Below are 24,510 nucleotides of genomic sequence, written 5' to 3'. Positions count from 1 at the left end.
CACTATTCCATGCGTCCATGGTCCGTAAGTGCATAGGAGATCCCTCGAGAGTCGTACCAGTAGATGCTGTCCAGGTGATCGAGCAGTTATCATACAAGGAAAGGCTAGTGGCTAAATTAGATAGACAAGTTCGTCGATTGCGAACTAAGGATGTGGCTTCCGTTAAAGTGCTCTAGAGGAATAATAATGTCGAGGAAATGGCTTGAGAGGCTGAAGAGGAGATGAAGACTAAGTATCCACACTTGTTTCCGTTGTCCCAGGAGGCTCAGTTTGAGGCATCATCATCCCTAAGTATTAGATTTATTTATAGCTATTGTGCTGGGTCATGTGAGGCCATAATGTTGCATATTTTAGTATGTGGACCTGTGTGGTATTGTATTGGGTTGTTGTGTACATGTTGGATTGGTATAGTTATAGAGAAAACTCTGTAGAAATTGTACGGGGATTCGTATCGGAGTTTATGAGATATTGAGTGCCTTACTTCGCATATACAGAAGTAGAAGTATAAGTTCCTTACAATGCAATAGGATTAAAAGTTAAACGAATCAAATCAAAACGAATCGGATCAACTCAGGGAAACAAAGACCAGTGCACTTTGATGGTGTAAAAGGATGGCCTGTCAACATATTAATGTGGCATATTTTCATGCCGTCAACATGCTGAGGCCCCTGAATCTCAGGTGGCAGAAGGATGGCTCAAGTCGATGACCGTCGACATGTTGACGAGCCGTCGACCCTGAGGCGGTGGAACTTTGTTCCACTTGATATATATAGCCATATCACATTTTCGTTCTTATTTTTCACCCTTCCAGCCAGAGACAAACCCTAATATATTCCTCTTAAACTCTCCCAACATGTTAGTGAGATTTTAGTAAGATCCGAGCCTCGTGAACCCGAACTATTGAAGAGAAAGTTGTTCTTAGGGTTCTATTGAAGTTTTTGAGCTTAGGAGTTGGATTTGGAGTTTGATTCCAGGAGTTCCAATTCCTTTAAGGTATTATATGATTCTTACCTTTGTTATTGAGTTGATTACCAAGAGTTCTAGTTATTTAAAGTGAAGGAAATATAGTTATGAAAGCGGTAAGTTGATTGAGTTTAAATATGAGATCAGGGGATATTTTGGGATGGATTTGATTATATTTTAATATGTAAGTATTGGCATTGTTGTTGATGATTGGGTTGAATTGGAATTTGAGGGATTGTTAAGTTTACAAAGGAAATGTTGTCCGAATTCATTAAGTTATAAACTAGTTTAAAGGTTGGAATATAAGCACGTTCCAGTCTAATAGTTGGCATACTTAGTCTTATATGTAGATTTGTCAGGCCCAGGACATAAGAATAGTTAGCTTGAGGAGCGGATAAGGTATGTTAAGGCTATCCCTTTTATTCATTTTGGCATGGTCCTTATGATACGTACGAAAGAAGTAAACGAGCGAGTTCCAAAGACTCTATTTTTAGACAGTATAGGATCCATTGTATCCTTGATTTCATATGTTTGATGTCTATAGCTTCCAGAAATCTACTATATTAACATACTAGCTTCTTATGTTACTGGGAGATCTTATGTTGCCCTAAGGAGTTCAGAGCATCCTTTTATAAGTCTTTTATGCATTTATATATATGTAAAACTATTTTCTTACACCACACCGTGCTATAGTCGGCCTGGCAGACACGTAGATATGCACACCACTGCAGTGGGTACGGTATGAGATTACCCCGGACGCGGGATGATATGATATATGGATCAGGCTGTACATTCCACAACACTGCTGTACGTTTCACAGCGCTAACAGTTATATTATGATGTATGTATTTTTAAAAGGAAGCATGCATATCATACGCCTTCAAAGGTAGTTTCAGTTATACAGAGTTATACAGGTACTTTCAGATGTTCAGTCACACCGATGTATTCAGATACTTGGATTAGCTTCCATGTTTCAGCTCTCTTTCATGATTCTTATGTATGTGTTGCTCTTATGCCTTACATACTCGGTACATTATTTGTACTGAATCCCCTTACTTGGGGGGCTGCGTTCATGCCCGCAAGTTCAGGTAGACAGACAGGCAGTCTAGCTCAGTAGGACTTCCACCCAGCAGTAGTCAGTACGCTCCACTTGGTTCGGAGCTGCAGTCTATTTTTGGTATGCTATTTTGACATGTATATATGGGTATGACGGGGCCCTGTCCCGTCCTTTCTATAGCTTTGTATTCCATTATAGGTCTGTAGACAGTCCTATGTAGTTGGGATGTTTGTAGCCTTGTCGGCTCTTATTTTGTTGTACAATATATGTAGCGGCCTAGTTGGCTTGCACTGTTATTTTAGTATATATATATAGGTTGTTGTGAGTTCTTGATGCAGAGTTCATGGTGTTGTTCTTACAGAGTCAGTATAGTTCAATTATAAGTCATATTTGGGCTACCCAGTTATTCAGTGAGATCCAGGTATGAGTATAAGGGTGTCTGGTTAGTAGAAGTCAGGCACTCGACATGACCCATCGATTTAGGTCGCGACATGATCTCATCTTGTTGTTGTTGATCTTATTCATTGATGTTGGTCTCATTTTGTGATTATTGTTCCTTCAAGGTGAGATATGATGATGATGATAGATTCATAACGATAATCGGAGTCTTACAGACCTTACGTCACTCCGATAGAGTTATAGCTTTTATTTGGGATCTCATGCATGCTTTATATCTATGTATGTATTTTCTCACACCGACCTGTGCTATAGTTGGCTAGGTACGCCACTTATTGTGCACACCACTGCAGTTGGGTATGGATAACATTGATCCTATCATGGCTGGGTATGGATAATACAGAGCCTATCATGGCTGGGTACGGATAACACCTAGCCTACATTTATGGGTACGACATTATATATATGTATCTATGAAAATGTTTTTTTTAAAGCTAAGCATGCATGACTTCTGCCTACAGAGGCATTCAGATGTATAGGTTATCTCTCTTATCTCTTGTTACTTTCATATCCTTATTATGTGGTTACTTATGCCTTACCTGCTCAATACATTATTCGTACTGATGTTCTTTTATTGAGGACGCTGCGTTTATGCCCGCAGGTAGACAGGGAGACGGATCAGACCCTTAGGCTATTTTCTCAGCGTTGTACAGGAGCACTCCACTTGTTTCGGAGCTGCAGATCAGTTAGTATGATTCTTTTGTGTATATAGGGGTCCTGTCCCGTCCTTATTATGTTATGTACTCCAGTAGAGGCTTGTAGACAGATATGCACAGTTAGATGTTCTATGACCTGCTCGGTCAGCATTCTATTATATTACTATTTTGATAGCCTTGTCGGCTTGTATACTTGGTCTTATCTTGATGATGTATATGTATATATTTTGGGTTGGTGTACCTTACAGTTGATGATAGTTATGAGTTATCTCTATGGCCCACTCAGATATGACTATGAGATGTACATTTTAAGGTGCTCGGTAGGTGAGCTCCGGGTGCCCTTCATTACCCTCCGATTGGGTCGTGACAAAAGTGGTATTAGTGCAGTTCGTCCTAGGATTTGTCTACGAGCCATGTCCAGTAGAGTTTTTTCATGGCTGTGAAGTGCGCCACACTTATAAACAGGAGGCTACAGGCAATTTAAGATGGTTACCCTTCTTTGTATCTTAGATCGTGTTATAGAGCTAAGTCATAAGGTGTAAATCTTCAACCCTGACCTTTGCTGTTTTACAGTTTGACGACGACTTCTTCAGAAAGGACTACGGGTGATTCGAGGATTGCAATAATAACAGGGAGAGGATTGAGTTACACTTTGGAGGAGGACCCAAGTGAGGATGTACTCTACATTGAGACGTACCCATTTGACATCATGTGTTCTATAGAAACAGACACTCCGGAGATTCAGGGTAAATCAGTGCTACAGGTATCATCGACTTTGATGAGAGTAGAGGAGCCTGGAAAAGCGCCGATTTTACCAATTCCTCCTTTGGCTATAGCTGGGCAAGGAAAGGAGAGTCAATGTTGGGAATTGATCCCCAATCTTTGGATTATGGTAGATCAGCGGAGAGTGCATAGATTTATGATAAACCAAGGAGTTTGTAGCCTAAGGACCCTATTAAATAAGACTTGATGGTATCTTCAGAGCATGGTCCAAATGAAGGTAGTGGCCAGACCAGTTTGGTTAGTATAGTTGGTACATTTGTAGAAGTTCTGGGTGGCGATGAATAGCTGCTAGAGAGACAACCGGAAGAAGAAATGTTTCAGCCCATGTTAGAGCGATTCATGCCAAATCAGGGCTCTAGAGTAGGGCTATGGAAGGTCCCATATCCGTTGAAGTTTCCGGACCGGAGCAACCAATGATGGAAGGTATATTTGTTGTTTTGATAAGGTGTTAAAATTAAGCAAGTATTATTTTGAAATGACTTATGTTATGCAACGACGGTGAGTTATAAAACCCCAATGATTATGTTAGGGGAAGGAAAGGAATTAATGTTAAAAAGGAACCTAGAGTGAAGTTTGTGGCTAGACGATGGGTTAAAATGGTGAACACGATGATAGAACAGTGGAAAAGATATGTTCTGGTAATAAGGCAATAGTATGATTAATTAGGAAAGCCATGTGTGGGGAACATAGTTTGACAGAGAGATTATATCTACAGAATTATGAATGATAGGTGTCAAGAGGAATCCGTAAGATATGAATGACTCGTAAGTAAGAAGAGATAGTATAGTACTAGGGGATGAGTGATGACGTTAGGTACAATTATTATGGTAATAATGTTTATACATCCTTGAGGGTGGTATTGATATATTATATCCAATTCTATTAAGATAACTTTTGGAGCATCACTGTTGGGACTTAAAAAGGAGAGCAGTTCTAATGGAAATTTTTAGTTGGACAATGGCAAACGACTGTGTTTATACTGTGAGTGTTTAGCAACCTTAGAAGTGTTTTATTAATAAGACATCAATATGATTATATGGGAGTTGTAATTTTCCCTCGAGATAAGATGTAGAGAGGATACGTATGTGTTTAAATATGACACTTGAGTGTAAATATTCCAATGATCCACGAGCAAAAAGAGGTAAGGCATGAATTACAAAAGCAGAAAAGAGTATCAATTATAAGGATATATGAAACATGAGTTGTCTTGCAAGAATGTATAAGACAAAGGTAGGACCAAGGTACAAATTTTTTATTTCAAAAGTGTTATTACCACAGGATTATTGAGTTAGTAATACAGGGTTGAATAGTTAATGAAGGAAGCGAGAGATATTCTGGAGGAATTAATTGTATGATAGGAAATGAATGAATTTGAAGTTGCAAAGTTCATACAAAATACACACTTCGTTGATGAGACGAACTTGGAGTCTAAAATAAACCTGCCTAAATAACGATTGTTTATATAACGAAGAAAAGAAGGAATAGTAACAATCAGAGCAGATTTTAGGAATAGAATTTTGTGCTAGATACCATTACAGTGATAGAATGGGAGAGCAAGTAATAAGAGAAAGGTGAATTCTGGAAGAACGATAAGGAAATGTTTTGAAGATATCTTCGACGAAGGATTAGACCCATCCAGGGCCAATACGTCTATGGGAATATGTAACCCGTTACATGTATGTACAACTAATGAGATAGACTCGGACGACGGACAATTACGGTTAAGATTGGATGTAGACTCGCTGGGAGTATGCATTTATAGGAAAAAGAGAAGCTTATGGGATATTAAGTATAGGGAATTGGGTTACTACCTTAAGGGGGGAAGATGAGATGACAAGTATGGGATCAGAAGTATGCCTTGTTAGAAGATGGAAAGATAATAACAAAAGAATTGGAAATCACCTCAAAGGGATATTACACTAGCAGGACGATAAGGTGTAAGGATGATTTGACGATAAATATAACTAGTCAGCCATATGCATGACTAAATAAAGATTGCGAGATAGCACTCAAAAGAAGGAATTACTCGAAGTTTCAAGATAAGGGTGTAATAGGAAGTTCAGTAATGGAGAAACAGGGAAGGATTGAGTAAGATTGTCATGACCCAACCGGAGGGCCATGACAGGCACCCGCAGCTAACCCCACCAGGCACCTCTCATCATACTTCCACAACCATTTCTAGGTGGGCCGCATAGCCTACTAACAATATCTACGCATCAATAAAACTATTTCCATTAGGATAAGGCACTTTTATATCAACATCAATAAACATGCCCATATACATATATACATACAAGACGACGAGGCTGACAAAATGACATACAAGATATGGGCCGACAAGGCTAAAGACATTTAACTGTACATAACTGTCTACGAGCCTCTAAGAAGAGTATGTAACATCATATAGACGGGACAGGGCACCGCCATGCCCATATATACAAAAAATAACAGTACTAACAGTTGTAGCTACGAATCAAGGGGAGCTCATCTAAGCAGTCTCTGAATAAGCAACTTAAGGATCAAGTCTATCTCCCTGTCCCCCTGCGGGCATGAGGCAGCGTCCACAAAAAAAGGATATCAGTACGAACAATGTACTGAGTATGTAAGGCATAATCAATAGCATAATAGAAGCATGAACGATAACATAAGATAGAAGTGTCATGGGATGATAGAGCTATTTATACCTCTAGCGACGTTCATCATATTCACTTACCATTTTCTAATGGGAACCTTCTATTACATACACTTATATATATAGTAGTACTACCCCGACCATAGAGGTTCGGTGTTTCACATACCCGACCTTGACAAGGCTTGGTGTTATACATACCTGGCCCTACCAAGGCTCAGTGTTATCCGTACCCAACCGCAGTAGTGTGTGCGCAATAGATATCATACCCGGCCATATAAGCTCGGTGTTACTTAATAGCCATACATAGGTATATATATATCGTCAACATTGTCATAATCATCACTTTCATTATATCTTTATTTAGAGGATCAACTATCACAGGATGGAACCAATGATATCATGAGAATATCAAGAATTATGGGCTTCAGTGATTCTAGGAATGATGTCCTCATGGAAGGTATTATGGAATTCACGTGAAGGTATACAATAATTGGACCATGCCTTAAGAAAGAAGGGTTAGCCTTACATACATTTATGTCGTCTTAACTACACCAAAGCTTGAGAAATCTACCTTTAAAAGGATTCATACCAAGGTTAAGTCTTAAAAACACTCTAAAGTCAAACTAGAATACTTCGTGAGCTAATGAAAGTTGGGCAGCATTTCCCCTATTTCATCGACTCCTACCATATGGAAAAACAACTCCTAAACAACTACAATAACATCCACAATATTATAATCAAGTAGTCATATTCCATTAAGTCTCAAAATTCATTCTCACATTCAAATTATATCAACAACTTCACACCAAACCTTTGCACAATTGTATACAACACTTTCTTGTCATCATTATTACCCTTCATAATGAGATTATACTCATACATTCTAACAATGATAACCCAAGTTAAGTTACTACTCAAAATATCATGAATCCACATTTAAACTCCATCCTCTACTTTCTACCTCAATCCAAGTTATTCAACAACCAAACATGCTTAAAAACATGAAATAGACATGAAAACTAACCTCTTATCACATAAGAATGAGCTTTGGATCAAGTTACCAACTTGTAGGGAAACCCTAGCTTTAATACCAAAGAAATTCTTGAAGTCTACCAACCCTAGAGAGTTCTGAACACATGGATTTCTTGATTCTTGCTATTTGATCTTTGATTTCTCTTGGGTTTGAGTGGAATATTCTTGGGAGAAAGTTCTAGAGCTTTTAAGAGTTTGAGAGAAGTGGGAAATGAGGAAATAGAATAAAGGTTGTCCATATATAAAAAGAGAAAAAACTTACTCGACCGATTATACAGCCACTTATACGGTCCGTATAATCCCACCATGGGTTTACCCCTCTCTGTAATGGTTATACGAACCATTTATACGGGCCGCATAACTTATATGTCCGTATAAGTGGTCGTACAACCCAAAAATTTCTGAACTTTCTCTCGTTGATTCATTCAACCTCCAATCCTTATGGAACCTTATAGACACTTATATAACATTTCATTAACGTAAGAGGACCTATATCTCCTCCTCAAGAAATTGCTAAATAAATATTAGCTCAATCATTGCGAAAATCTTTCCAAACATGACTTGCATTCCACTTTTCTTCAACGAACTTAGTTTCACTTATTTATATGGCTACAAAATCTTATGGTGCACACTTTAAAGTTATAAAATTCTCCCCTTAGTCTCATAAGGACTTCATGTTCACGCCAAGATCGTGTTAGTATATTCACAATGCAACAATCTGAAATTTCCAAGGTGTAACATTCTCTCCCCTTTAGGAACATTCGTCCTCAAATGTTAGACCTATAGGGCTTCTACGAAAATTTTGCCAGAGTTTTCCCTGTAATATAGCACTACCATTCTGTCACAGCAACCCAAAATATATCGCCCCATAAGGATACAACAACAACATAAACAACCATGTCTACACGCAACCAAGAAAGCATCGAGAAAAGCATTACATACGTGAGGACAATGGCATCTCTGCCTGAGTCTCCTCTGGAGGAGGAAATAAATGCGGGTACCTCAACTTCATGTCTTTTTTCGCTTCCCAGGTCATTTCCTCTCTATTATTATTTCTCCATAAAACTTTAACTGAAGCTACATCTTTGGTTCTGAGTCTCCATACTTTCCTATCTAGAATGGCAATGGGAACTTCTTCACAAGACAATTGTTTAGTGACTTGGACATCATCCGCTGGTACAATTTTGGAAGGGTCTCCAATGCACTTGCGAAGCATCGATACATGAAAAACCGGATGGACTGACTCTAAATCCGAAGGTAGATCTAGTTCATACGCCACTTGGCCTACCTTGCGTACAATCTCATAAGGTCCAATATACCGAGGACTAAGCTTGCCCTTTTTTCCAAATCTCATGACGCCCTTCATCGGAGACACCTTCAAGAATACCCAATCTTTTACTTGAAACTCCAAGTCTCGTTGACGATAGTCTGCATAGGATTTCTAGCGACTCTGAGCTATTAGTAATCGATCCTATACCCTATCAATTAAGCCTCTCCTACTTCGAACAACCCACTTGGCGATCTACACTTGCGCCCATACAAAGCTTCACATGGGGTCATTTGGATGCTAGAATGATAACTGTTGTTATAAAAAAATTCAATAAGAGGTAAGTGATCATCCCAACTACCTCCAAAATCCAATACACATGCCCGTAGCATATCCTCAAGAGTCCGGATGGTACACTCAGCTTGCCCATCAGTTTGTGGATGAAATGTTGTACTAAGACTCACTTTGTCCCCAAACCTTCTTGAAAAGACTTCTAGAAATTGGTTGTAATCTGGTCCCTCTATCAAAAATAATAGATGCAGGGACGCCATGGAGTCTCACTATCTCTTTGACATAAAGCTTTGCGTAATATTCCGCTGTAAATATAGTTTAGACAAGTAGGAAATGAGCTGACTTCATAAGTCTATCCACAATTACCCATATTGAATCATATTTATGCCTAGAACGAGGTAAGTCTGCGATGAAATCCATATTAATCGTTTCCCATTTTCAAGTTGGAATTTCCATAGCTTGCAACAATCCACCAGGTTTTTGGTGTTCAATCTTCACTTTATGACAGTTAGGACATTGGGCCACAAATTCCACTATGTCCTTCTTCATTCCATTCCACCAATATATAGATTTGAGATCATGGTTCATTTTTGTTGCTTCAGGGTGAACGGAATAACGAGAACAATAGGCTTCTTTTAATATTTGAAGTCGTAATCCTGCAACATAATGAACACATAACATGCCTCGACATCGGAGAACTCCATCCCTAGAAATTTCATAGGATGACTTCTTCTTCTTCTGAGGAAGTGTATTTCTGTAATAAACTAGTATGGGATCCTCATATTGGCACTCTTTTACCTCAACTACTAGTGACGAGACAGCTAAATTCTGAATGATAGTGTTACACCTTGGAAAATTCCCCGTTAACGTACAGTGAATAAGCCAGCGAAGGGCATGACGTGTACGATGATTTGATAAGTAAGAAACTGCATTTGGTGATCCTAGTCGAGATTCAAAGATATTAGATGTAAAGAAAGAAGTTTGACAAAGGAAGTAAAGGATATGTTATGTGTCGGGTAGGAATTATGGATGATGAGTTAATGATGACAAAATGATGTCTTAGAGAAGAGTGGTAACGTCCCTTAGATTGGTATTGAGGTGCTAAACAAGTGTCAAAAAGGTTCCATAAGGATTGGAGATCAAACGAGTCAACGAGAACGAAAATGGAACAGCTGGGCACTATATGGCCTAACATACGGACCGTATAAAATATACTAGCCATATGTTAGGCCGTATATTTAGCAAAGAGGGACACCACCTATTGGAACAAACATACGGCCACACATACGGTTCGTATAAAACGTACGGACCGTATGTTGGTCCGTATAAGTTGGTCGGGACAGCTTTCAATTTAATATAAGGGACCCTTTCTCATTTCATTTTCATTTCATTTTCACTCCACAAGTCAAGAAACCTCTAGAATATTCTCCGTCATTCATCCACAAGAATTCAAGGGAAAGCCAAGATCAACAACACCAAATCCATGAAAACAAGTGTATGGAACCTAGCCAAAGTTCATCTACACCAAGAAAACTTAAGGGGAGAGAAATAGGGTTTTGGTGCTAGAAGAGTATTTCCATTTAAGGCTTGTTCATCCATCATCTAAGGTAAGGTTCATGACCATACCATGTTGTTTAAGGTAGTGGAAGGCTAAGACACTTGAATTGTAGAAAGACATAGAAAATGGGTCATAAATGAGTAAATAGTGTCATTGTTGAATAGTGGTTGAGATGAATGATGAATGTTGGTATGTTGTGATCATGAATACGTTATAAATGACATTTAGAACATGGAGTAGGTATTATATGTGAGAAAATGTGACAGGGAGTTATAACCATAATTGTGGAGAAATTGAAGGGAAATGGTGAATTGTGGTAAGTGTAGATAAATGATGATTGTTGTGTGTGATATTGTGAATATTGATATGAACGTTTGGGAGTTGATATAGAACATGGAAAAAGTAGTATAAACAAAGGAAATGCTGCCCAATTTTCTTTAGCTTAAGTAAGCCCGTTCTTGTGATTGTTAGCTAATGTCGATACGAATTCTCTTGAAGGAAGAACGTGTGCATTAAAGGAGAACAAGCAAGCGATAGACCAGTTAAACGACAAAGGTATGTAAGGCTAATCCCTTCCTTCAAAGGCATGAATCCTTCAAGCTTTCCATGATCCTCCTATATGATGGGGCTTATGAGTCCGTAAATATACCAAACTGCATACGAGCATGATAATGATGAGGATGAGTTAAAGTATAGAGATTCTAGAGTTCATGATATGATGCTCCTATAACGTTAATGATGCCATTATTGTTAACACTCACCTTATATACTATCTCCTTCAAGGTGAGGCAGAATACTCATAAATATTCATAATATAATCGGGGGTTCACGACCTTATGTCACCCCGACATAGTCATAGTTGCCTTCAAAATCTAATGTATGCTCCTAATGATAAATGTGAAATGAAGCTAAGTCATGATATGTCTATAACATGATCAATAATGCTAGCTTATAATATGCCTATGTTATGTATGAAAATGTCAAGCTATGATGAGATTATGACAAGTTCATGAGATGTGTGAAAATGATGAATTCATGAATGATTATGAGATGATACGATTCCACCGCGCCAAGATGGCCGGCCATGTCACCGCTAAGGCGGGCTGTATATGATTCCAACGTGCCTAGATGGCCGGGCATGTCACCGATAAGGCGGGCTTCATATGATTCCACCGTGCCTAGATGGCCGGGCATTTCACCGCTAATGCGGGCTGCTATATATACACCGAGCCTAAAGGGCCGGGCATGATCACCACTAGTGGGTGGCATATGATGGTTACCCGGACGCGGGATAATGATGAGGATTATGATGTGATGATATATGTGATGGGCTGATGTATGTATGATTATATAAAAATATGATATATGTACGAAATGTATTCACTTATGAAACTCGTGCAGGTTATATCTTTCTCCTATGGCTCATGATCCTTCTATTATATTTATTTCATTCTTGTCTTACATACTCAGTACAATGTTCGGACTGACGTCCGTTTTCTTTGGACGTTGTGTTCATTCCCACAGGTAGGCAGGGAGGCGAGATTGATCTAGACTCGTAGGAGCTGTTAGCGGATTGAAAGCACTCCTTTGTTCCGGAGGTGCTTGATTAATCTTTTGTGTACATTTGTATATGTTGGGCACGACGGGGTCCTGTCCCGTCCATATGTCAAGTACTCTAGTAGAGGCTCGTAGATACGCAGTGTGGGTTATATGGTCTCACGAGATTTCCATGATGTATGTACATATATATATATATATATATATATATATCATTTTGGTGGCCGAAAGGCTTAAGCATATAAAAGTATTTATGTTTTCAAATGAAATATGATCTCCTTACGATTTGAGTATGATGAGTAATAGAACGAACGGTGCTCGGTGGTTAGCCCCGGGTACCCGTCGCGGCCCCTAGTCAGGTCGTGACAGATAGCTCCCACATTGCTTGAGTCCACTACCCGAACTCCTAGGCTAGCTCTGGAGCTCAAGAGCTAACTCTCTTTTCTCTGGCTGGACATTACGTAAGCTACCCACAGATCTACGGCTAAGAGCATCAGCCACAACATTCGCCTTCCTGGGATGATATATATTCTTAATATCATAATCTTTCAACAACTCCAACCATCGCCTCTGCCGTAAATTCAATTCTTTCGGCTTGAAAATATACTGAAGGCTCTTGTGATCCATATAGATATCCATATGGACACCATACAAATAATGTCTCCACATCTTCAAGGCATGAATCACCGCAGCTAACTCAAGATCATGGGTTGGATAATTTTTCTCATGTTTTTGCAACTTCCTTGAAGCATAAGCAATCACCTTACCATGCTGCATCAACACACACCCTAACCCAACGCCCGAAGCATCACAATAGACAACATAGCCTTTCGATCCTTCTAGAAGTGTCAGGACTGGGACAAAAGTTAATCTATTCTTCAACTCCCAAAAACTGTGCTCACAAGCATCCGTCCATTGTAATTTAGCTAATTTCTGGGTTAGCTTCATTAGTGGCGCCGAAATAGAAGAAAGACCTACTACAAATCTTCTATAGTAACCTGCTAAGCGCGGAAAACTATGAACCTCCATAGGTGTTATAGGCCTTGGCCAAGTCTTCACAACATCAATCTTCTGGGTATCCACCTGAATACCATTGGCTGAGATAATATGCCCCAAAAAAGTCACCGAATTCAACCAAAATTCACACTTTGAAAATTTTGCAAATAGCTCTCGAGTTTGGAGAACTCTAAAGACAGTACGTAAGTGATCCGCATGTTCTGTCTCGGACCGAGAATATACCAGGATATTGTCAATGAACACAATCACAAATAAATCTAAGAAAGGCCTGAACACATTGTTCATCAAGTTCATGAATACTACCGGTGCATTAGTTAGCCCAAATAACATTACCCGGAATTTGACATAAGCATATCTTGTTCTAAAGGTCGTCTTAGGAATATCTTTCTCCCGAACTCTCACCTGATGATACCTGAATCTCAAGTCTACTTTTGAAAACCATTTGGTGCCTTGTAATTGATCAAATAAGTCATCAATCCTTGGAAGAGGATATTTGTTCTTGATTGTCACCTTATTCAGTTGTCTATAGTCAATGTAGATTCGCAAGGAGCCATCTTTCTTCCTCACAAACAGCACAGGTGCTCCCCACGTGGAAGAACTAGGCCTAATAAAGCCTTTCTCAAGCAAGTCCTTCAATTGCTCCTTCAACTCTTTCAACTCTCCATGGGCCATTCTATAAGGAGGAATAAATATGGGCTTGGTATCTGGTAGCACATCGATAGCAAAATCAATCTCCCGCTCAGGGGGAAGGCCTGGACGCTTATCCAGGAATACATCCGGAAACTCATTCACTACGGGGACAAACTAAAGAGTTGGCGATTCGGCCTCTATATCTTGAACTAGGACTAAAAGATAAATACATCCTTTAGCAATCATATTCCTAGCGTTGAGATAGGAAATAAACCTACCTCTCAGAGATGCTGTATTTCCTTTCCATTTCAAAACTGGTTCTCCCGGAAACTGGAAGCGAACCATTTTTGTTCTACAATCGACATTGGGGTAGCAAGAAGCCAACCAATCCATGCCCATAATAACATCAAATTCTACCATTTCTAACTCATGTAAATCAGCCATAGTACGATGATCGCAAATCACAACTACACAATTTCTCTATACTCGACTAGCTTTTACCGGTTCACCAACCGGTGTCGATACCTCAAAAGGTTTAATTGATTCCGATTTAACCCCAAATCGACCCGCAATATATGGAGAAACATATGACAATGTGGAGCCTGGATCTATCAATGCATATACATCAAGAGAAAATACCGATAATATACCTGTAACAACATCAGGGGAGGACTCAAGATCCTGTCGCCCAGCCAATGTATAAATACGATACTGGGGACCGCTAGAACTGGGGGCACCTCCTCTACCTCTTTCACGGCTGACTGGCATCTGCGAACCTTGACCCAGAGGGCATATGGATGATGAAAACCCAGCTGCCGACCCTGAAGGCTGGACCCTAACCCTACCACCAATCGAGGGGCAATCACACATGATATGGCCTAGCCGACCGGATGCATAGAAAACATCAGAGCCTAATCGACACTGGCCCCAATGTGACTTCCTGCACTAAGAATATCGTGGCATGGGTGGCCTTGCCTAACCTGAGTTGCCTCTGTAATGAGAACCTGAAGCTCTAAAACTCTGGCTCAGCCTGGAGTGAGTAGATCTATCAAATCTCTAGCCCGTAAATTGTGGAGGTGCGCTAGTAATATAACGACCTGAATGCCTAGAAAAATACTGTCTTTACCCTCCTCTATACTCACTAGTCAGACCCGAAGATCTAGCCCTCTTGTTATAACCTCTGTCAAGTTCATGCTCACCTCTTTGCGGTTGTTGGTTTTCCTCCAAATTCAGGGCATGGGCTTGAATGCGAGAAATATCCATATTGTCCTTAAGGGACGTAGTCAAGCACTTATCCATCAAATGTGGCCTAAAGCCACTCACAAACCGATGCACTCGATCACCCATATCCGCTACCATGGATGGAGCATACCTAGACAAAGAATTGAAGCAGAGACTATACTCTAAGGGACTCATACTTCCTTGCCTAAGATTCAAGAACTTATCGGCTCTAGCCTGCCGAACTTCTGGTGGCAAGTAATGTCGGAGAAAAGCATCAGCAAATTCTTGCCATACCGGGGGAGGTGCATTGAACCGCAACATCCCGCAATCTATATGATGCTAACTCTACCGATTCAACATCTGAAGCATGCATTAGCAGTGTCCTCAACATTCCATCAATAAAGCTTTGAGGGTCCTCATCCGGTTTTGACCTGAAGAACTCTGGAGGGTTTAAGCTAATAAAATCACGGGCTCTTGCACTAACTGCCCTATCACCATGACCCATACCCTACTGCTGGGCCTGTGCGGTAACCAATTGAGTCAACAGTTGAATGGCCTCTTTCAACTCTTGACCCGAAACCTCTGGTGGAGGAGTTGGGGGTGCTAAAGCTAGGGCTGACACTCCCTTATGCTCCTCAGATTTAGGCAACGAGTGAGAGGGCTAAGATTGAATTGCATTCTGGGACTCACCGTCCTCTATATACGGTGGTGGTACTCTTTCAGCCCGCCTTTCTGCCACTGTCTTGCCCTTTTGGGCTGTTGTAGCTTTTCTCTTTACATGCATTTCTGAAATACATAACATACGATTAAGAAAAGAGAAATCCTTATGCCATAACTCTATCGCACGATCTATGAAGAAAGAAGGTTATTCATCCCTAAAATGCTCGCAGCCTCCTGTTTATAAGTGTGGTGCGCAACACACCCATAAACACGACTCAACTGAACACGGCTCGTAGACACACCCTAAGACGAAACTGCTTTGATACCACTCTTGTAACGACCTAACAGGAGGGCCATGACGGGCACCCGGAGCTAACCCCATCGGGCACCACTCATCATACTTCTACAACCACTTTTAGGTGAGCCGCATAGCCTGTTAACAATCTCTACGCATCAATAATACCATTTCAAATTAGCTAAGGCACTTTTATATCAACATCAACAAACATGCCGACATACATATACACATACAAGCTGACGAGGCTGATAAAATGATATACAAGATATGGGCTGACGAGGCTAAAGACATCTAACTGTACATAATTGTCTACGAGCCTCTAAGAAGAGTATGTAACATCATATAGATGGGACAGGGCCCCGCTATGCCCATATATACACAAAAGAATAGTACTAACAGTTGCAGCTCCGAATCAAGTAGAGCTCCTCTAAGCAGTCTCTGAATAAGCAGCTTAAGGATCAAGTCTATCCCATGTCCCCCCTGCGGGCATGACGAAGCGTCCATAAAAAAAGGACATTAGTACGAACAATGTACTGAGTATGTAAGGCATAATCAATAGCATAATAGAAGCATGAACGATAACATAAGATAGAAGTGTCATGGGGTGATAGAGCCATTTATACCTCTAGCGACGTTCATCATATTCACTTACCCTTTTTCTAATGGGAACCTTCCATTACATACACTTATATATATAGTAGTACTATCCCCGACCATAGAGGTTCGGTGTTTCACATACCCGACCTTGACAAGGCTCGGTGTTATACATACCTGGCCCTATCGAGGCTAAGTGTTATCCGTACCGAACAGTAGTAGTGCGCGCGCAATAGATATCATACTCGGCCATATAAGATCGGTGTTACTTAATATATATATATATCGTTAACATCGTTATCATCATCACTTTTGTTACATCTTTCTTTAGAGGATCAACTATCACAGGATGGAACTAATGGTATCATGAAAATATCAAGAATTATGGGCTTCAGTGATTCTAGGAATGATATCCCCATGGAAGGTATTATGTAATTCACGTGAAGGTATACAATAATGGGATCATGCCTTAGGAAAGAAGGGTTAGCCTTACATACCTTTATGTCATCTTAACTACTTAACGTTCACCGCCAAAGCTTGAGGAATCTACATTTAAAAGGATTCATACCAACGTTAAGTCTTAAAGACACTTTAAAGTCAAACTAGAATACTTCATGAGCTAATGAAAGTTAGGCAGCATTTCCCCTCTTTCATCGACTCCTACCATATGGCAAAAAAACTCCCAAACAACTACAATAACATCCACAATATCATAATCAAGTAGTCATATTCCATTAAGTCTCAAAATTCATTCTCACATTTAACTTATATCAACAACTTCACACCGACCCTTTGCACAATTGTATAAACCACTTTGTTGTCATCATTATTACCCTTCATAACGAGATTATACTCATAACATTCTAACAATGATAACCCAAGTTAAGTTACTACTCAAAATATCATGAAATCCATATTTAAACTCCATCTTTTACTTTCTTCCTTCACCCAAGTTGTTCAACAACCAAGCATTCTTAAAAACATGAAATAGACATGAAAACCAACCTTTTATCACATAAGAATGAGCTTTGGATCAATTTACCAACTTGTAGGAAAACCCTAGCTTCAATACCAAAGAAATTCTTGAAGTTTACCAACCCTAGGGAGTTCTCAACACATGGATATCTTGATTCTTGCTATTTGATCTTTGCTTTCTCTTGGGTTTGAGTGGAATATGCTTGGAGAAGGTTCTAGAGCTTTTAAGAGTTCGGGAGAAGTGGGAAATGAGAAAATAGAACAAGGGTTGTCCATATATAAAAAGAGAAACAACTGACCCGACCGATTATACGACAACTTATATGGTCCGTATAAGTTGTACGGTCTATATAAATGGATCGTATAATCCCACCATGGTTTTATCCCTCTCTGGAATGGTTAAATGGACCATTTCTGTCACGACCCGACCGGAGGGCCATGACGGGTACCCGGTGCTAACCCACCCGGGCACCTCTCATCGTACATTGACATTTACATCTAGGTGAGCCACATAGCTTAATCATACTTTCTATCCATCATTCATACTAATCTCATTGGGTAACAATACATTTATATCACCATCAACAACTATGCCCATATCAACGTACATAAGCCGACGAGGCTATCAAAAGGATTTACAAAATATAAGCCAACAAGGCTAAAGACATCTAACCATATACACATGTCTACGAGCCTCTAAGAAGAGTATGTCACATCATATAGGCGGGATAGGACCCCGCCATGCCCATAAGTATGTACACAAAGAATAGATACCAAAAGTTGTAGCTCCGAATGAAATTGAGCTCCTCTACGTAGTCCCTGAGTAATAAAGCTATGGATCAAGCCTGTCTCCCTGGCCACCTGAGGGCATGACTCAATGTCCACAAAAAAAAAGGACGTCAGTACGAATAATGTATTGAGTATGTAAAGCATAATCAACATCATTATAGAAGCATAAGAGATAGCATAAGAAAATAGCATAAGATGGAAGGTAGTAGAACTATCGTCATAAATACTTACTTGCCTTTCATAGGGACCTTCCATTTCTAATACGTGTTTGTGTACATACACATGTACATATAAAAACTTTCATATCCGTATCCGTATTCGTATTTATATCCATATTCATATTCATAGCCATATTCATATTCGTATTCATATTCATAGCATACCCGACCATGAAGGTTCGGTGTTTCACATAACCGGCCATGACAAGGCTCGATGATTATACATACTTGGCCCTACCAAGGCCCAGGGTTATCCGTACCCAACTGCAGTGGTGTGCGCGCAATACATATCATACCCGACTATATAAGCTCGGTGTTACATAATAGTCATACATAGACCTATATACATAAGAGCTTATAAGCATCTTCGACATCATCACTATCATCGTTTCATTACATCTATCCTTTGAGGATCACCCATCATGTAAGGAATTTAGTAGAATCGTAAACATAACGAGAATCATGAGCTTTAGTAGCTTTAAAGATAGAATAATTTGGAGGTCAATATGGACTCATGAAAGGATAGATTTATAGCCAAAGAACCATGCCTTATTGAAAGAAGGGTTAGCCTCACATACCTTTTCGTTTAGCTATTCTACCGCTTGAACGTTCTCCTTCAATGCTCACGTTCTACCTTCATTAGAGTTTATACTAACATTAGATAATCGATAGCTTAGCATACTTGACTAAAGCTAGAGAAAATTGGGCAGCACCCCCTTTGTTTATACAACTTTCTCCATATCTCATATCAACTCTCAAACGTCTATAATAACACTCACAACATCATAAGCAATAACCTTTATTCACCTACATTATTCATATTTCGCAATTCATTTCAAATCTTCCATATCCATGGTCATAGCACACTATTACATTTACTCATATACAATGTCTATCCCATGTTCTTAATGTCATTTATAACATAATTATAATCACAACATATCAAGAATCACGACTCATTCCAAGCTACTACTCAAAAATGATACTATTCTCACATTCATGACCCATTTTCTGTCTCCTTCTACAATCCAAGTCTTTTGACCTCTCAATACTTTAAGCAACATGGAATGACCATAAAACTTACTGTAGATGGTGTAGGAATGGACTTTAGGTAGAAACACTTCACTTGAGCAAAACCCTAGTTCCACTTCCACTTGGATTTCTTGTCTTGGATGAACCTTAATGAGTTTCTTACACTTGATTCTCTTGGTTTGATGAAGTTGAGCATCAATTTATCTTGAGTTCTTGTGGAAGAAGTGTGGAGAAATATTCTAGAGAGTTCTTGAGAGAAGGGGAGTGAGAATGAAATGAACTTGGGTGCCTTTTTTAATAACTCACAATCTGTCCCAACTCAGTTCTACGGACCGACATACGGTCCGTATAATTTATATGGACCGTATGTGTGGCCGTAGATTTGGTCCAGTGAGGACTGCCATTCTGGGCAGAATATATGGCCTAACATACGGCCAGTATATTTTATACGGCCAGTATGTTGGACCGTATAATTCCCAGCTTTTCCGAACTCGTTCTCGTCAACTCGTTTGATCTCCAATCCTTATGGAACCTTCTTAACACTTGTTTAACACCTCATAAACGATATAAGGGACGTTAGAACTCTTCCCCAAGACATCATTAAGTCATCATTAACTTGTTACTCGTAAATCCTTTCCGATACATAACGTATACCTTGCCTTTCTTGGCAAACTTTCTTCTCTTATCTCGAATGTCTTTGAAATATCAATTAGGATCATCAAATGCTATTTTTTACTTATTGAAACATAGTATACTTCGTGCCCTTCGTTAGTCTATTCGCTGTGCATCAACAGAAAATTTTTCGAGGTGTAACATTCTTCCCCCTTTAAGAACATTCATCCTCGAATGTTGAACGCTTGGGATTTCTGCGAAAATTTCGCTAGAGTTTTCCCTGTAATAGGGTACTACCATCCTGTCACAATAGCCCATAATAACAATGCCTCACAGGGCCACAACATCATAGCAATAAATTTTGGCCACACACGACCCAAATGCATAAAAAAAATATACATACCTCATGATTTTGATGTCTCATCTTAGATCTCTTCCGGGGGTTAAAATAAGTGCGGGTACTTGGACTTCATATTTTCTTCCGCTTCCCAAGTCATTTCTTCTCGGTTGTTGTTTCTTCACAAAACCTTAACTGAGGCCACTTCTTTGTTTCTAAGCCTCCGTACTTGCATATATAATATGGCAATGGGTACTTCTTCATAAGTCAACTTTTCTGTCACTTGAATATCATCTACTGGCACGATCTTAGTAGGATCTCCGACACACTTATGGAGCATTGAGACATGGAAAACCGGATGGACTGACTCCAAATCAGGAGCTAGGTCTAATTTGTAAGCCACTTCGCCTACTTTGCGTATAATCTCATAAGGCCTAATGTACCGGGGACTAAGCTTTCCCTTTTTCCAAATCTCGTAACGCCTTTCATGGGCGACACCTTTAAGAATACTCAATCTTTCACTTGGAACTCTAAGTCCCTTCGATGATTATCTCCGTAGGATTTCTGACGACTCTGTGCTGTCAACAATCGCTCCTGTATAAGCTTGACTTTCTCTATAGCTTGTTGGATCAAGTCCGGCCCTATTAAATTAGTCTCTCCTAGCTCAAACCACCCAATTGGGGATCTACACTTTCGCCCATATAAAGCCTCATAAGGTGCCATTTGGATGCTAGAATGATAACTATTGTTGTAAGAAAATTCAATGAGCGGTAAATGATCATCCCAACTACCTCCAAAATCCAGTATACATGCCCGTAGCATATCCTCAAGGGTCTAAATGGTACGCTCAGTTTGTCCATCAGTCTGTGGGTGAAATGTCGTGCTAAGGCTCACCTGAGTCCCCAAACCTTCTTGGAAAGATTTCCAAAAATTAGCTATAAACTGAGTCCGTCTATCAGAGATAATAGATACCGGAACATCGTGAAGTCGCTTTATCTCATTAACATAAAGCTTTGCATAATCTTCTGCCACATATGTAGTTCTGACTGGTAAGAAATAAGCTGACTTTGTGAGTCTATCCACAATTACCCATATAGAATCATACTTACGTCGAGAATGGGGTAAGCCTGTAATGAAGTCCATGTTAATTACTTCCCACTTCCAAGTTGGAATTTCTATAGATTGCAACAATCCGCCCGGCTTTTGGTGCTCAATTTTCACTTGTTGACAGTTGGGACATTGAGCTACAAATTCCGCTATATCCTTTTTCATCCCATTCCACCAATATATAGATTTAAGATCATGATACATTTTTGTTGCTCCTGGGTGGACAGAATAACAGGAATAATGAGCTTCTCTCAACATTCGCCTTTCCGGGGTGATACAGGATATCAACATCATAGTCTTTTAGCAATTCCAACCATCATCATTGCCGTAAATTAAACTCTTTCTGCTTGAAGATATACTGAAGGCTTTTATGATCGGTATAAATATCAATGTGGACACCATATAAATAATGTCTCCACATCTTCAATGCATGAACCACCGCAGCCAATTCAAGGTCATGGGTTGGATAATTTTTCTCATGTTTCCGTAATTGGCTTGAAGCATATGCAATCACCTTACTATGTTGCATCACCACACAGCCTAGCCCAACCCCCGAAGTGTCGCAATAAACAACATAACCTTCCAATCCCTCTGGAAGTGTCAGGACTGGGGTAGAAGTTAATCTATCCTTTAGCTCTTGGAAACTACATTCACAAGCATCTGTCCATTGAAACTTTGCTGATTTCTGGGTCAGCTTTGTGAGTGGTACAGAGATAGAAGAAAAACCTTCTACAAATCTCCTATAATAACCTGCTAAGCCCAGAAAGCTATGAACTTCCGTAGGAGTTGTGGGCCTTGGCCAAGTCTTCACGGCCTCAACTTTTAGCTATCTACCCGAATACCATTGGCTGAAACAATGTGCCCCAAAAATGTCACTGAGTTCAACCAAAACTCACACTTACAAAATTTGGCAAATAACTCTCGAGTTTGAAGAACTCTAAGGACAGTACATAAATGATTCGCATGTTCTGCCTCAGACCTAGAATACACCAAAATATCGTCGATGAATACAATCACAAATAAATCTAGGAAGGACCTGAACATATTGTTCATCAAATCCATAAATACTACCGGTGCATTAGTTAGCCCAAAGGACATTACCCGGAACTCAAAATGGCCATATCTTGTTCTGAAGGTTGTGTTAGGGATATCTTTCTACCTAACTCTCACTTGATGATACCCAGATCTCAAATCTATCTTTGAAAACCATTTGGCGCCTTATAATTGGGTAAATAAGTCATCCATGCCCGAAAGAGAATATTTATTCTTAATCGTCACCTTATTCAGTTGCAGATAGTCAATGCACATTCGCAAAGAGCCATCTTTCTTTCGGACAGACAACATGGATGCTCCCCACGGGGATGAACTAGGCCTAATAAAGCCTTTCTTAAGCAAGTCCTTCAATTGCTCCTTCAAATCTTTCAACTCTGCGGGAGCCATTATGTAAGGAGAGATAGATATAGGTTTTGTATCCGGTAGCACATCTATAGCAAAATCAATCTCCCGCTCTGGAGGGAGGCCTGGAAGCTCTTCCGGGAACACATCCGGGAATTCATTCACCACGGAAACAGACTGAAGAGTAGGCGGTTTAGCTTCCACATCCTGAACCCGAACTAGATGATAAATGCAACCTTTTGTGATCATTTTCCTTGCCTTTAGATAGGACATAAACCTACCTTTTAGTGACGTAGTATTTCCCTTCCATTCTAAAACTGGTTCTCCCAGAAATTGGAAGCGAACCGTTTTCATTCTACAATCAACATTGGCGTAGCAAGAAGCTGGCCAATCCATACCCATGATAACATCAAAATTCACAATTTTTAACTCATTCAAGTCAACCATAGTACGATGGTCACAAATCACAACTACACAATTTCTATACACTCGGCTAGCTATTACCGATTCACCAACGGGTGTAGACACCTCAAAAGGTTTGATCGACTCCGGTTTGACTCCAAACCGACCGGAAATAGATGGAGTAACATATGACAATGTGGAGCCCGGATCTATCAAAACATATACATCATGAGAAAATACCGATAATATACCTATGACAACATCAGGAGAAGACTCAAGATCTTGACGTCTAGCTAAAGCATAAATACGGTGTTGAGGACCGCTAGAACTGGGGACTCTCCCTCTGCCTCTACCATGGCCGACTAGCGCATGTGAACCTGGCCCCATAGGGCGTATAGATGATGAAGATTCGGCTACTGACCTTGAAGGATGGGTCCTACCTTTACCACCAACCGAGGGGTAATCACGCATAATATGGCCTGGCCGACCACATGCATAGCAAACCTCTGAACCTAATCGGCACTGGCCCCAATGTAACTTCCCACACTAGGAACATCGTGGCATGGGTGGCCTGACCCAAATCACCTCTGAACTAAGAACCGAAAACCCCGAAACTCTGACTCGGCCCAGAATGAGTAGATCTATCAAATCTCTAGCCTGTAAAATGTGGAGGCGCACTAGTCATAGAATGGCCTGAATGCCTAGAAAACTGTTGTCTGTGCCCGCCTCTAAACTCACTCATCGGACCCGAAGATCTAGCCCTCTTGTTATACCCTCTATCATGCTCACTCTCACTTCTTTGTTATTGTTGGCTTTCCTCTAAATTTTGGGCATGGTCTTGAATGCGTGAAATATCCATGTTGTCCTGAAGGGACGCAGTCAAGCACCTATCCATCAAATGTGGCCCTAGGCCTCTCACAAATCAGTGCGCTCAGTCAACCATATCCGTTACTATGGCCGAAGCATATCTA

At 40.0% G+C, this 24,510-nt stretch overlaps 1 protein-coding gene across 1 annotated transcript in view; it reads left to right on the top strand.

The window, feature by feature from the left end:
• Positions 1-24,510, top strand: part of LOC132644206 (receptor-like protein 9DC3) — a 44,826-nt gene that overhangs the window by 3,686 nt on the left and 16,630 nt on the right. Inside the window, exon 2 of the mRNA XM_060360782.1 lies at positions 3,706-4,024. Within this exon, the coding sequence (XP_060216765.1) occupies positions 3,706-4,024 (319 nt within the window). The remainder of the gene's footprint in view (positions 1-3,705; positions 4,025-24,510) is intronic.

The sequence above is a fragment of the Lycium barbarum genome, chromosome 6 (genome assembly GCF_019175385.1).
Source record: "Lycium barbarum isolate Lr01 chromosome 6, ASM1917538v2, whole genome shotgun sequence".
NCBI classification, from domain to species: domain Eukaryota; kingdom Viridiplantae; phylum Streptophyta; class Magnoliopsida; order Solanales; family Solanaceae; genus Lycium; species Lycium barbarum.
Note: the sequence above shows the minus strand (reverse complement) of the source record. Positions and strands in the feature narration are given on the sequence as shown.